Here is a 14,897-nt window from a genome sequence, read left to right as displayed (position 1 = left end):
CTCCCTTTGAGAATAATCACATCTAAGAGACTCTTCAAACCCTCTAGCTACAGTGAGTCTACCATCCTGGAACTCACAGACTGGTCATGGAGTCCCTTATGCTGCTGTGTACCCAGACTCACCTTCTGATTATAATACCTCTGAAGCAAGGCCATATTTATATTCTCAAACCTGTATAGTGTCAAAGGCTGGTGATATCATGCAGCAGTTGAAGACTTAAAATGGCCCAAAACTGGATTTCAGGGGTACCTGGGTGGTGCAGTTGATTGAGTGTCTGACTCTTGATTTTAGTTCAGGTCATGGTTTCAGGGTCTGAGATGGAGCCTCAGTGTTAGGCTTCACATTGTCCGTAGACTCTGCTTAGGATTCTCTCTCCCTCTCCCTCTCCCTCTGCCCCTGCCCCCACTCACACTCCTTCTCTTAAATAAATAAATAAATAAATACACTTAAAAACAACAAAAACAACAAAATAAGCCCCCAAAATATACCTGGATTTTGAAGCACGTGTGTGTGTGTGGGGGGGGGGTGGTCCCAAAGGGAGAGATGGGTTTATTTTGTGTAATTACAATGGATTCAAGTCACAGTATTTTTCTCTTGAAATAACTTCAATATTTTCTCTATAGGTCTGTTCTCCTGAGCCTTTTATTCCTTGAGGGAATTGGCTCCAATGTACACAACAATCCTTTAGAAAAACCTCTGCTGTGTGTTGGGTAGATTGAGTCAATTAATGCCTTTTTGGAGTGCCCAGGTTTCAAGATGGTATCACTTATTGTATATCTTCCTAGACACCTGGAAAAGCTGAGAAGAATGACCAGTCTATTTTTGTAGGGTAATTGGTTTTTATAACAAGGAATGCTACTTTCATAATTCACTATGACATAGATAGGCAGTGGGTCTAAGACATGTTTCTTTGATAGGTGCATTAAGTTATTTCCTAAACTGCCTTTAGGAGTTTAGATAACAAAAAATGCGTTCAGGCACCTGGAAAGCATCATCTCTAAGATTACCATGAAGAATAACTTGGTACAAGTCAAACGTTGAGTCTGTGTCTTTTGGTTTAACTGACCTAACTTGAATGTACATGTTTATTGAATTTTGTTTTTGGCATAAGGATAGCGAAATGTATTGAAGGATTTATGGCTCATAGGATGTTAGTATTAAGAGGTTTGGCTCTCTGGTTCTTAATTTCTTCCTTTTCCCTTCATTGAGTTTTGTAAGTAGAAAGAAAACCTCTGAATGCACTGACCTGAATTCCATGCTGCTCATGCCAAAAGTCACATGCATACCTAGGATCATGATTTTTCTATCTTAGGATTTTTGGATTAGGTAAATTTTTGGATTGGGAAAATAAATTAATATGCATTTTGACAGTCATGAACTATTATTTTCATATACATATTCCTTGAGTAAAAAGAAAATACAAATATCAAAGAGCTGTAATGAGTTTGTATGCTTAGAAAATACTAAATTCTTGAATACCTTACAACTAAGGTACTTTTTTTTTTTTTTTTTTTTTTGGGCTAATCTTGGATTCCACCCCTCCAGACCTTTCCTTCCAAGCTCCTTTGGCTATGGGACCATAGGATGTCAGTAGATTTTTTTTTTTTTTTTAAAGATTTTATTTACTTGTTTGACAGAGAGAGAGAGAGATCTCAAGTAGGCAGAGAGGCAGGCAGAGAGAGAGGGGGAAGCAGGCTCCCTGCTGAGCAGAGAGCCTGATGCAGGGCTTGATCCCAGGACCCTGGGATCATGACCTGAGCTGAAGGCAGAGGCTTTAACCCACTGAGCCACCCAGGTGCCCCGGATGTCAGTAGAGTTTAACTTCATGACTTTATTGTTAAGCAAAAACCTTTTCAGGCTTTCTTACCAGGGGAGAGTGGTTTTAGATTTCTGTCATGCTTCTCCTATTGCACAACCCAATGGTATTTTTGTGTAATTGTGCTGTTGGAATCATTATGATTATTTCAAAATCCAAAACATGTTCCTCCCTTCCTCAATTTCCCATTTTTGGAATCCTAACCTCATTTCTCCTTCCTCTCACTTCTCATTCATTCATTCATTCATTCATTCATTCATTCCTCCTTCCCCTCCTTCCTTCCTCCAACTCCCTCTCCCTCTCATCCCAATTCTCCTCCCCTCCTCCTCTTCCTCCTCCTTCTTCTTCCTCTGCATCTTCTTCCTCCTCCTCCTCCCCCTTCTCCTCTTCTTCTTTGTTAAAGAGTTTTATTTTGAAATACAGATTCACAAGAAGTTGCAGAGATATACAGAGAGTCTCATATCCCTTCCCTCAGGGTTCCCCAACAGTATGTCTTACCAAATACAACACAACATCAAATCTGGACAATTGGTAATGATGTGATGTGTGTGTTTTGTTCTATAACATTAACTTCGTGTGCAGATAGCTTTGTTTAACCCATGCGACAATCAGGCTGCAGAACTCTTCCATCTCTACATGGATGTGCCCATGTTATGCTTTTAGTTACACCGTCACTCTCCCTCCCTTTCCTAATCCTAGGCAACCAATAACTTGTTCTCCATCTATGTCATTTCACCATTTTGAGAATGTTATATAAAGGTCATAATGATAGAATCCTGAATTTTTGAGATTGGCTCTTTTTAATTCAATGTAATGACCTGGAGACCCTTTCAAACTGTGTGTGTATCATATTTCTTTCCCCTCCTTCTTACTGAAGAGTATTCCATTGTATGATGTACCAAGATTGTTGAGCCATTTACATATTGTAGGGTATTTTGGTTGTTTCATATGTCTGGCCATTGTGATTGAAGCTTCTGTGAACAAAATTAGACAGGTTTTTATGTGGAGAAAGTTTTCATTTCTCTGGGATAAATGCCCACGTGTATCCTTTTCATCCTTAAATTATTGCTTTTCTTTCCCAGCTCCTATTAATACTTAATTAGTTATAACACTTACTGATATTTAAGAACTAGTATCTTTTTGATAAACTAAAAAATTTGATGGAGTTTGATGAGGTTAGTGGTTATATAAACTAATGACAGGAGGATCATAGATGTTTGGGATAAGGTGTCACTGAGGAGGTTCAGCAGAAGATTTTGAACCCTGGTCAAAGCCATCTTCCCTTGTTTGAGCTTGCTCTTTAGACATCACAGGTCTATCTTTTAGATAACATGACTAAATACTTATCTAAAATATAAAGGAATTGGTGGAGAGGTTACATTCCAAACACCCTTCACCTAGAGTGAGAGAAGGTGTTTGGCCTAACTTTATCAAATTCACACAGTACTTTTTTTTTCTATAAAATATTTCTTTAAGTATACTTTGTACAATGTAGGGACTTTTAGAAATGTAACCTGGCACAGTTGGAAGACATGTCTCAGATAATCTCCAATGTTCTCTTCTGGGTTGAAATTCTATGATTCTCTTAAAAATTTCTGTTTCTGTGGAAAAAATTAAAGAGTGCTGTGAGGTTTGGTGACTTACTCTGTATTGCACAAATAGTTTGCAACTAGATTGCATGACCATCAGATGTAGACTTCAAGAGAGTTGGGTGCCAGTTTATCACTTTTAAATGAAAAAAATAGAAGTTAAATTAATTTTAAATTTAATTACAAATTGATTGCAAAGAAAAATCTTTCTCTTTCTCATTCCAGATTAAATCAAAGAATGGATTATGGAAATCAGACTTTGGTGACTGAATTTTTTTTTGTGGGCTTAACAAATCACTTCCAGCATCAGGTTGTCCTCTTTTTGGTATTTCTCTTGGTTTATCTTGTCACTCTTCTGGGAAACATGGGGATGATCACTCTCATTTGGATGGATCCCCGACTCCACACTCCCATGTACTTTTTTCTCAGCCACTTGTCTTTTGTGGATATATGCTCCTCTTCAGTTATTGGTCCTAAGATGTTAACTGATATCTTTGTGGAGAAAAAAGTAATTTCTTTCTTGGGTTGTGCTGCTCAGATCTGGTTTTTTGGTCAGTTTGTAGTGACTGAATGTTTCCTCCTGGCCTCCATGGCATATGACCGGTATATGGCCATCTGTAAGCCCTTGTTGTATGCTCTCATTATGTCCCAGCGTGTCTGTGTGCAGCTGGTGGTATGGCCTTATGCTATGGGTCTTATGAGCACTATGACCCACACGACTTTTACCTTTCACTTACCTTACTGTGGTCCAAATATCATCAATCACTTCTTCTGTGACCTTCTTCCTGTTCTGTCCCTGGCATGTGCAGACACCCAGGTCAATCAGTTTGTACTTTTCATCTTGGCTGGAGCTCTAGGAGTGGTCAGTGGTGTGATCATCCTGGTTTCCTACATTTACATCGTCATTGCTATCCTGAGGATCCGCTCTGCTGAGGGGAGGTGCAAAGCCTTCTCCACCTGCTCTTCACACCTGACAGCTGTCTCCATCCTGTATGGGACACTCTTCTTCATCTATGTACGCCCTAGTTCTAGTTTCTCCCTGGACATCAATAAAGTGGTTTCTGTGTTCTACACAGCTGTGATTCCCATGTTGAACCCACTTATCTACAGCCTGAGAAACAGGGAGGTTAAGGATTCATTCAAAAGGAGGTTTGAGAAGAAGCAGTTTCTTATGAGTAAGTAAACTAGATTCCGTTTGTACTACAGATTGAGAGGTGATATTTACACAAGACGCAAGAGCATGGACTGATGGGAGTGCGACTTTTGTGTTGAGCTTCACTCTTTATTATTGTGTGTCATTGAAGTCCTATAACATCTTTAGGTTACAATTTTCTCATTGGATTTTCTCATTTCTCGATTAACAGGATTGAGATTTAGAGCTTTAAAATGTAGTAGCTGGCTTAGAGAATCCCAAAGATTTAGAATAGTCTTAAGATTTTGTAATGGGAAATGAGAAGCTTTGTTATATATGAGAAAAGTGAAAAATCTTAACCAATGAGCTAAACAGTACCTCTGTTTTGCTTTACAAGATGTTGAGATCTTGCAATTCCTTGCAAGTTTACCTTTTATTCTTTTTTTTCTTTTTTATGTTTTACTTCTTTTTTATGTTTTATTTATTTACCTGACAGTGAGAGAGGGAACACAAGCATGGGGAGTGGGAGAGGGAGAAGCAGGTTTCCCGCTGAGCAGGGAACCCGATGAGGGGCTCAATCCCAGGACTCAGGGATCATGACCTGAGCTGAAGGCAGATCCCTAATGACTGAGCCTCCCAAGTGTCCCCCTTTTATTTATTTTTTTAATAAAAATATTATAAGGGGTATTTTTTTGGTCGTATGTAACAATTGCACTCTCTAATAACACCTGCACTTTTGGAGTTGACATTTGACAAGAGTCTGTTCTGCTGTTCTGCTACTCAAGTAACTACTTGTTGAGATTTTGCCACTGTAATCATGTGATTCATGCATATAAAATGCAGAATGCATTGCAATTCTTTTTTCCCACATTCATATAACTTCTATTACTTTAGCATATTGTTATTTATGTACTTAAAATGTGTTATATATTTTTAAATGTATTTTAAATATGAAGTAGTTATTACTACTGTTGGTTATTGATTTTTATGTCATCAGCAGGGAATTAATTTCCACTTTATAGACGACAAACCTGATGGTTGAGAATACTCAGTGAATTGCCCATGACCTCATAATGTGTTCCTGCATTTTTTCTCCAGATGCAATAATCTCTCAATTATCCATTTAAAAAAAAAATACAGCAAACAAATGCAGGAATGAGGGGATGAAACATTTGTCTTGTACAAATTGAAGATTCACACAGAATTTCTCTGCCTTCTCTTGAAGGTCTTCTTTAAATGGCATTTTAATCTATTCATGTTGAAGAATGTAAATAATAGCTTCTAAGGCCTAGAATTTTTTTTTCCATGTTTATTCCTCATGCTTTATGCAATGATGGTCTCTGTGTTCACTGTTGACTCAGGACAAAATCCAGGAAGATGCCCTTTAATTAAGATGAATGGGAGTCCACGAATGATACAATTAATTAACAAATTGGTACATATGCTTCTTGTGTGCTTGCCACTTTATCGGGTGCTGTTCATAAGCAAAAAAGTCCTCATGGAAGTTATAGGCTAGTGAACAAATAAAGACTAAAAATCAAGTACATAAACATGGTGATTTCTATGATAAAACCAATCCAGGAGCCAAGATAGAGTATTTATCTATTCATCTTTAGAAAAGGTGATAGAGAAAACCCTCTGCAAAGGTTAGGGTCTGGGAAAGAGGTAAACATTCTGTTTTAGGTTGTTTTCCACAGAGTATGGATGCTATGATTTGGCTCATTAAAGGAAAAGAACCTTGTTCAAATAAGTATTTGAATTTTCCAAAGTAGAAAGCAAAGATTTAACGCTGATTTGTTCTGATTCTCAAGATATTTTTCTTCATTCCAGTATGTTATGCAGGTTTTGGGAATGGGCAAGTTTGAAAGAAGGAGGACATTACCTAATGCTTAATTGGGAGAAGGGATTTATTATGAGCCATACGAGCGCTGACAAAAAAGATAACTTTGGAGAACAGATGAAAATACTTGTTTTCACCAGGTGACTCCTTGCTGCGTAAATCTGTAAGATCTTCCAGGCACTTTATGATGGATTAACTGTGGTCTCTTTCATACTCACTCCAGGCCTCCCTGTGCCATGAAAACAGGACGATGCAAAGAGCTCAGCTGATTGTCTTGGTAGCCTTGAGCAAAGCAGTCTGAAAGCGTTTTAGGGGACGGAGCAGCAGACTGCTTAGGCCACACTCCCCTTCAGTGGGAAATCCTCTGTGGGATTTCTTCAGCTATTCTTGGGGTTTTAAGCGGCCTTTCCATTTCCTGTTTCCTCATCCTGAGGCAGTGCTGCAGGCCAGCCTTTACCAAGTCTGAGTCTCTGCTCAAGTATGATGCCATCTGAGAGGTCCTCTGGACCTCTTTACCTAAAATAATTCTCTGGTCGTATTATATTCCAACAATTTCCCTTTTCTCTTTATTACTTTTTGAAGTAGTTATAAATACTCAAATATGACCTATTTATGTGTTTCATTATTTTTTTGTCCTTCCCTGTAGAAGGGGGATTCATGTTAGAAGGATGCTTATGTTCACTGCTTTGTCCATGATGTTACAGCCTGGCACATAGTAGGTGCTCATTGTATATTTATAGATTGATCAATACATTTATGATTAAGATGCCATTCCTTATTTCATGATGTTATAGATCAGCAGACATATATTCAAGTGTCTGTTCTGGCTGTGTTTCCTTGGAAGAAGGGTTTGTCTGCAAGACGAAAAATGTTTCATAATTGGAAATATGCATACAGATACATATGGGTGACTTAACATGAAATTTGGCATGCAATAGTAAAAAGAATGCTAACTTTTTAGAACATGTTTTTTAAAATCATGCTTTTATTCCGTTTTTCACTGTATGGCTATTGTAGTGATTTGATTTCAGCGTGATATTTTGGCGAAACATTATATTTTGCAACATTTTCCTATAATACACAGTTGTTTTTCACAGACATCCATGTACTTCATTTATGTCTACAACAGTAAATACCTGTTTTCCTTATGGAGATTTTTCTCTTACCTGTGGACAAGAATCTTGATAAGATTGTAATGGAGCTGCAGACTTCCCACAGAAAGTTATAAGCATATGACCTAAACTTGAACTATTTTCCCTGGAGTTTGAGTTGTAAGGAGGATGACACAATGATTGGAGCTCATTTATTCCAGCCAAGATCCCCCATTAGATGCAGTCTCTGCTATAGGGCACCTAGAACTGTCCTGAGTCTTGTCCAGTTATCCTCTGAGCTAACTAATATTCTCCTGGTGAATTTCCTGTGTCTGTTGCTTGCAATTGATAAATAGTTTAAATTTTCTTTGCCCACAAAGTATTCAATATTTATTGTCCTTTTCCGTAATAATCCCTCCAATCAAATCTAAGCTTAGCATTGATTAATTAGGAGGTATCAGGAGAGGGGGATAGATTAAATTGGGATTGTTATTTCTATTTGAACATGAGTTGACGATTTCAGTCATGCTTAAATGATCCTGTTTTGTTAATCAGCACAATTCCACTGGTGGAATAATCCTGTTAATAATTATCCATGATTGAACTTCCACAGTGTCTGAGGAAACATACTGTGTGCTTTCCAGAATTGTCATCTCTGATCTTTTTATTATCATAGGTATACATGCAAGTAAAATACTGCTTTTTCTATCATAAGGATGAACAGGCTCATGTAGTCATTTTCCACTGATGCATAAGAAATTGCCACATATCTGGAAAGTTATAACCACCTAAATTTACTGCCTCACAGTTTCCCTGAGTCTCAAGTCCAGGTCCATCATGGCCTGATTCTCTGCTCAGACTCTTGCAAGGCTGATATGAACCTGTTGTCAGGGCTCAGCTCCCTCCTAGAGGCTCCAGGGAAGGCTCATTCCAAGCTCGCTGGTGTGTTTGAGAAAACTCAGTTCCTTATGGTTGTAGGACTGTGGTGCCTGTTCCCCAGTGGCGGTCAGCTGGAACCTCTCTCAGCATCTTAGGGTTGCTCACTTGCCTTCTGTTGTGGCCCCTTCAGCTTCGGACCAGCAGTGACTTATCTAGCTCTCCATATATTTCCAACCTGTCTGACTCTTCTTCTCTGAGCTGGAGAAATCTTGGGACCCACTGGTTCATCCAGAGTCATGTCTTGCAGAAGTTTAACTGTGTCATATAATACAGCATAATCATATGAGTGGTATTTCATCATATTCAGAGAGTCCTGGGATTAGGGCAAAGATTAGGGATCTTTACAGGAACATTATAGGAATTCTGCCACCCACACTGATGCTCACAGAATAAACGTTTACCCTAAAGAAGGAATAGTAGTCTGTGAGGGGGAAGAATTGACTTTGAGGTTGTCCTTCTTACTTCAGGATGTGTGTGTGTGTGTGTGTGTGTGTGTGCGTGTGTGTTTTCTTTCTTGGGCCTGCCTTTTTGTTATTTTTTCTGTTTGTTTCACATTAAAACATTTTTTTAAAGTACTCATTTGTACAGAATATTTATCCTTTTTTAAAAAAAGACTTCATTTATTTGTTTGAGAGAGAGAGAGAGAAAGGGAGAGAGTACAATCAGTGGGAACAGCAGAGGGAGAGGGAGAAGCAGGCTTCCTGCTAACCAGGGATCTGGACTTGGAGCTTGATCCCAGGATCCTGGGATCATGACCTGAGCCAAAGGCAGATGCTTAAAGCCACCCAGGTGTCCCAGAATATTTATCCTTTAACAGTATTTATCCTTTAAGAATAATGTTGCTTCATACATTTGCTGAGGATCTGCTATGACATAGACACTGTGCCAAGTGTTCAATAAATATCTCATTGAATATTTTAATTCCATTTGTGGTTGCTTTCTTAGATCTACATTAGAGCTGGAGAAACAAGGCCTGAGAGGTTGAGCCACATGCCTTAGGTAAGGGATCTTATGAACAGAAGAGGTGGTGCTTGGTCCCACCATGAGTCCTCCAAAGCCTGGGTCTTTTCATATAGCCATGGTAAGATTATTCATTAGGATGGGATTTATTGTGGTTTTCTCCTTCAGAATTTTCCATAACCATTTATTCTTCCAGACAAAGATGAAGACAAGGTGATTAAAGAGTTATATTATTCTGATAAGATTTTGTAAAACTATACAGTCAAAAAAGTTGCCATTGAAAGGTATCAACAATAATCACTTCTTTGGAATCATGCAGTGTACTTGCAATGACAGCTTTTGCAAATAGGTTCTGATAAACACTTTCAGAAAATTTTAGTGTATTTTTGTTTGGAAATACAGATACACTGTGAGTGGCTTAGTTGACAACTGGTTTCTTCCTGTATGAGTACCATTCTTATGTACGTGATGACTCCAAACATAGAGGTATACACCTGTAAGAACTTTAATAATGCCTGTTGAATCTTAAAATATGATAGTTGCCCTAGCAGAGTTTTGTAAGCAAAGGAAAGAAAGGAAAAACAAAGAGTGATATGACATGTTGGCATTTCTAAGTACCGTGTGGAAAATAAGTCGATATTACCACATTACACAACATACACTGAGATGAACTCCTGCTTATTGGGAGATCAGGATGTGAAAGGCAAAGAAATAAAACAAAAGACAATTACAGAGAATATCTTTATGAGCTTGTGAGAGGACATTGTGGCAAGGAGATTTTCTTTGTTTGACTAACTACAGAAAATCATAAGCATGGGGCACCTGGGTGGCTCAGTCAGTTAAGCATCTGACTCTTGGTTTTGGTTCAGGTCATGAACTCAGGGTTGTGAGATCGAGCCCAGTGATAGGCTTGCCCCTGGCCTTGGAGCCTATGTAGGATCATCTCTCTCCCTCCCACTCTGTCCCTTTCCTAACTAATCTGCTTTCTCTCTTAAAGACAAAAAACTAAAAGCAACCCTAAACATGAAGGAGAATAATATTCTCCTGACTCCATTAAAAACCAGGAACTTGGGTCCATCAAAAGGCACTATTAAGACCATAAGTATTCAAGCCATTAGATGTGAAATGTACAAACCTGACTTATCTCTGAAGTATATGAATGCCTATTAAGAATAATAAAGAAAGAGACAGCCCAGTGATTGAGAAAGGTCAATACACTTGGGCACTGCAGTGTTTGAACCTCACTAGAATTCAGGAAAGTGACAATTAGATGTGCAATGAGATACCACTATGCACTCAACAAAATGGATAAATTACAAAATTGGCTCCCATACATCATATGGAAGTGTGGTGCTACCACTTTGGAAAACTTGCATTATCACTCAGTTTGAACAACCGTCTGCTTGTTGACCGACACTGCCTCAGTGCTCCTCTCTGAGCTTGGCTAACCTTGAGATAGGTCTCTTCCTGACAGTAGGCCCATGACCTCTTTGTGTCTTAGTGCATGTAGTTCAGAAAAATTACAACTGTAGAGTCTTTCTTTGTTCCTTTGAGATGTGAATCTTCTTCCAGTCTCTCACAATTTCAACCCAGACAGATCCTTCTTAAGGACCCAGGAGACATCTCTTGATCTCTCTACCTCTGTCGGAAGGTAGGAGACAAACAATGAAAAACGCAAGTAGAAAATATAGATGGTCCAGTCACATTGACCAACCCATCATCTACAGTCCTCCAACACTTTGTTCCTATCCTACCTCATCTCAACATTTAAAACAGTTCTTTTTTTTTTTTTTTTTTATGACAAGGTGAGTTCAGCTTCTCTCTCTTATTGCACTAATCATGAACAAAGTCCTCCTCGATTGTATGAGTTACACCTGATGTAATTTTTCTTTGACGGTAGTTTCACTCCCCAATATATTCCTACGAGAAATGCATGCTCAAGAACATTAAATGATATGCACAAAAATGTCCGTTGGAGAAAACTGTATAAAGGTTACAAACTGGAAAGAACTCAAATGCTCCACAACAAAAGAATGGATAAATCATTCATGGAATATCCATATCATGAAATGCTAACAGCAATAAGAGTATATTTTTCAGCAAAAGATGAATTTCACCAAGAAAGTGTGGATGGTGAAAATGCTTTATTTTCTTTTATGTTATTGTTACTTCCAATTTTATTGAAGTATAGTTGAAAAATATTAATTGTATATATTTAAGATATACAATGTGGTGAGTTAATAAATGTATACATTGCGAAATATTTACCACAATCAAGGCAATGAACACATCACTTCACGTAGTTACCTTTTTTTGTGTTTGTTTTTTTGTTCTATGTTGAGAATACTTAAGATCTAATATCTTAGTAAATTTCAGGTATACAATACTAGTTATTAATTATAGTCACCATGCTGTACAGTAGATTTTCAGGACTTATTGATCTTGTACACTTTGACCAACATCTCCCCATTTCACCCACCCTGACCCCTGACAACCACAGACTTAATCACTGCTGTCAGTTCCACTTTTTTAGATTCTATATCTAAGTGACATCATACAATATTTGTCTTTCTCTGGTTGGCTTATTTCATTAAATGTAACGCCTTCCTTTTTCATCCATATCATTGCCAATGGCTGAACTGAACTTCTTTGTTTTTCATGGCAGGATGCTTCTTTCCTATGTTTTCTTCTAGGAATTTCAAAGGGAGGGGGCAGTACCAAAGGGAGAGAGAGTTTTATTTTGTGTAATTACCCTTGACTCAAAGTCCCAAAATTATTTTCTCAAAAGATGTTATCTTTTCTCTAGGTCTGATCTCCTGAATTTTGACTCCTTGAGGGAGTTAGCTCCAATGAACTGAATAACCCTTTAGAAAAACCTCTCTTGTGTGTTGTGCAGATTAAGTCTTTTTAAAAGTGCCATCGGAATGCCCAGGTTTCAAGATGGTATCACTATATTGTGTATCTTCCTAGACAAATGGAGAAGCTGAGAAGAATGAACGGTCTCCATTTGTAGGGTAATTCATTTTTATATCAGGGAATGCAACTTTCATAATTCATCATGACATAGACAGGCAATAGGTCTAGGGCATATTTCTTCAGGTAGGTGCGTTAAGTGATTTCCTAAATTGCGTTTAGATGTCTAGATATTTAAAAAATTGGTTTAGACCCCTGAAAAAGCATTGTCTCTAAGCTTACTGTGAAGCATAATTTGGTATAAGTCAAATATTTAATCTGTGTCTTTTGGCTTAAGGACCCAACTTGAATGTCCATGTTGGTTGAATTTTGTGTCTGGCATAGATAGTGAAATGCGCTGTGGGATTAATGGTTCATAGGATGTTAGACTTAAGAGGCCTTGGCTTCTCTGGCTCTTAATTTCTTCCCTTTCCCTATATTGGATCTTACAAGTAGAAAGCAAACCTCTGAATCTGATGAGTTGAATTCCAACTTCTCATGCCCAAAGTCCCATGTGAAGATTATATTATGGTGCCTCTGCTTTAGAGTCTTTGCCCTGGGTATGCCCAGGGCAAAATAATGTTACAGGCATTTCTGCATTTAGGAACTATGGTCTTTACACAAGATTTCAACTTGAACACAAAAGTGTTAAAAACATGATAATTATTGGTGATGTATGTACTTACCTTTGTTCGTAAAGGCAATTATTTGAGAAAATAGATGTGTGTGTTCTAGTTCGAGTTTTACAAAATTTTATGTCCTGAATTTGCAACTCTCCATCTTCCACGAGTAAATATCAAATGCAAATATCAGTGCCTGGGATGAGTTTGTATGTCTAGAAAATATTAAATTCTTGAACATCTCACTACTAAAGTATTATTTTCTTCCGACTGACCTTGGATTCCACCCATCCAGGCTTTTTCCTTCCGAGCTCCATTTCCTCTGAGACCACAGGACATTGGCGGATTTTCACTTCATTACTTTTCTGTTAAGCAAAACACTTTCCAAGCGTTCTTACCAGGGGATAGTGATTTTAGATTTCTGTCAGTGCTTATCCTGCTGCCCAGCCCATTGATATTTTTGCATGATTGTGCTGTTGGAATCACTGTGAGTATTTCAAGGTCCGAAACATATACCTCTTTTCCTCAGTTTCCCATTCCTCTCACTTCTCATTCATTCACTCATTTAAAAAAAAAAAAAATTCTTCTGAAATAATGATCCACAGGAAACTTCAAAGATGTATAGACTGGCTCACATACCCTTCACCCAGGATCCCCCAATGGTGCATCTTACCAATGACAGCACAACATCAAATCCAGGAAATTGACATTGGTGTGATGTGTGTGTGTGTACTGTTCTATACCATTTTACCATGCTTGTAGATATGTTTAACCCATGTGAGAACCAGGGTGCTGAACTCTTCCACTTCCACAGGGGTCTCCCTGTGCTACCCTTTTATAACCACACCTCCACCCCCCTTCCCAGATTTCTGAATCCCAGGCAAGCACTAACTTGTTCTCCATCTGTATAATTTTAATCATTTGGAGAATGTCATATAAATGGAATCCTAAAAGTTTTGAACTTTTGAGGTTGACATTTTTCAACTCAGTGTAATTCACCAAGGTGTTGTGTGTATCATATTTTGATCTCTTTCCTACTAAATAGTTTTCCATGGTATGGGTGTGCCGCAGTGTGTTTAACCATACACATAGTATAGGAAATTTTTATTCTTTCCAATTTTTGAACTTGTATGAATAAAATCGTATATGTTTTGTTTTGTTTTTGTGAACATAGATACTCGTTTCCCTGGGATAATTGTCCAGAGATATCCTATAATTCTTAAAATATTTATATTTTTCTCTCAAGCACTTAATAACACTAGTTGGGGCACAACAGCTACTCAATATTTAAAAAGTGGTCTTTTCTTTGATGGCTTAAAATTTCAATGGAGTCACTCAATTAGTGAAGATATACAGCATTGATATGGTGGCTCACAGGTGTTTTGGAGAAAGAGTCATACTAAGGATAGCGTTGAGGTTGTGACAATGCTGTAAAGCTAACTTTTCTTGTTCTCAGCTTGCCCTCCTCCTTGGACATAAAAACGTATACTTTAGACCACTCAAGTAATTATAATTGCTATAGTTTAAGGGGATTGAGGAACAAGTTACATTGCCCAAACTAGTTTACCCTTATTTGGCAGTGAGAATGGGTATCATGCAGAATTCATTGAGTTCACATCGCCAGTTTAAAGTTTTCATTAACATATAATGTATTATTAGCCCCAGGGGTACAGGTCTATGAATCACCAGGCTTGCACACTTCGCAGCACTCACCATAACACATACCGTCCCCAATGTCCATAACCCAACTACCCTCTCCATACTTGCCATCCCCCAGCAACCCTCAATTTGTTTTGTTACATTAAGAGTCTCTTATGGTTTGTCTCCCTCCCAATCCCATCTTGTTTCATTTTTTCCTTTTTCATCAAAATGTTAAAAAAAAAAATCCTTGGTTAAAAGCTAAATACTTGTATAAATATAACCTAGTGTAATTAGAGGAGTTGCTTTAGATAACCTCC

At 38.0% G+C, this 14,897-nt stretch overlaps 1 protein-coding gene across 1 annotated transcript; it reads left to right on the top strand.

Annotated features, from left to right (window-relative positions):
* Positions 1-3,643: 3,643 nt before the first annotated feature.
* On the top strand, positions 3,644-4,588 carry LOC308350715 (olfactory receptor 5G25-like; the record flags this gene model as incomplete). Its single annotated transcript, XM_080816223.1, has 1 exon — positions 3,644-4,588. The coding sequence occupies one exon, from the start codon at positions 3,644-3,646 to the stop codon at positions 4,586-4,588; it is 945 nt and encodes a 314-aa protein (XP_080672349.1).
* Positions 4,589-14,897: the final 10,309 nt, after the last annotated feature.

This window comes from Martes martes, assembly GCF_963455335.1.
Source record: "Martes martes genome assembly, chromosome: 10".
NCBI lineage: Eukaryota > Metazoa > Chordata > Mammalia > Carnivora > Mustelidae > Martes > Martes martes.
Note: the sequence above shows the minus strand (reverse complement) of the source record. Positions and strands in the feature narration are given on the sequence as shown.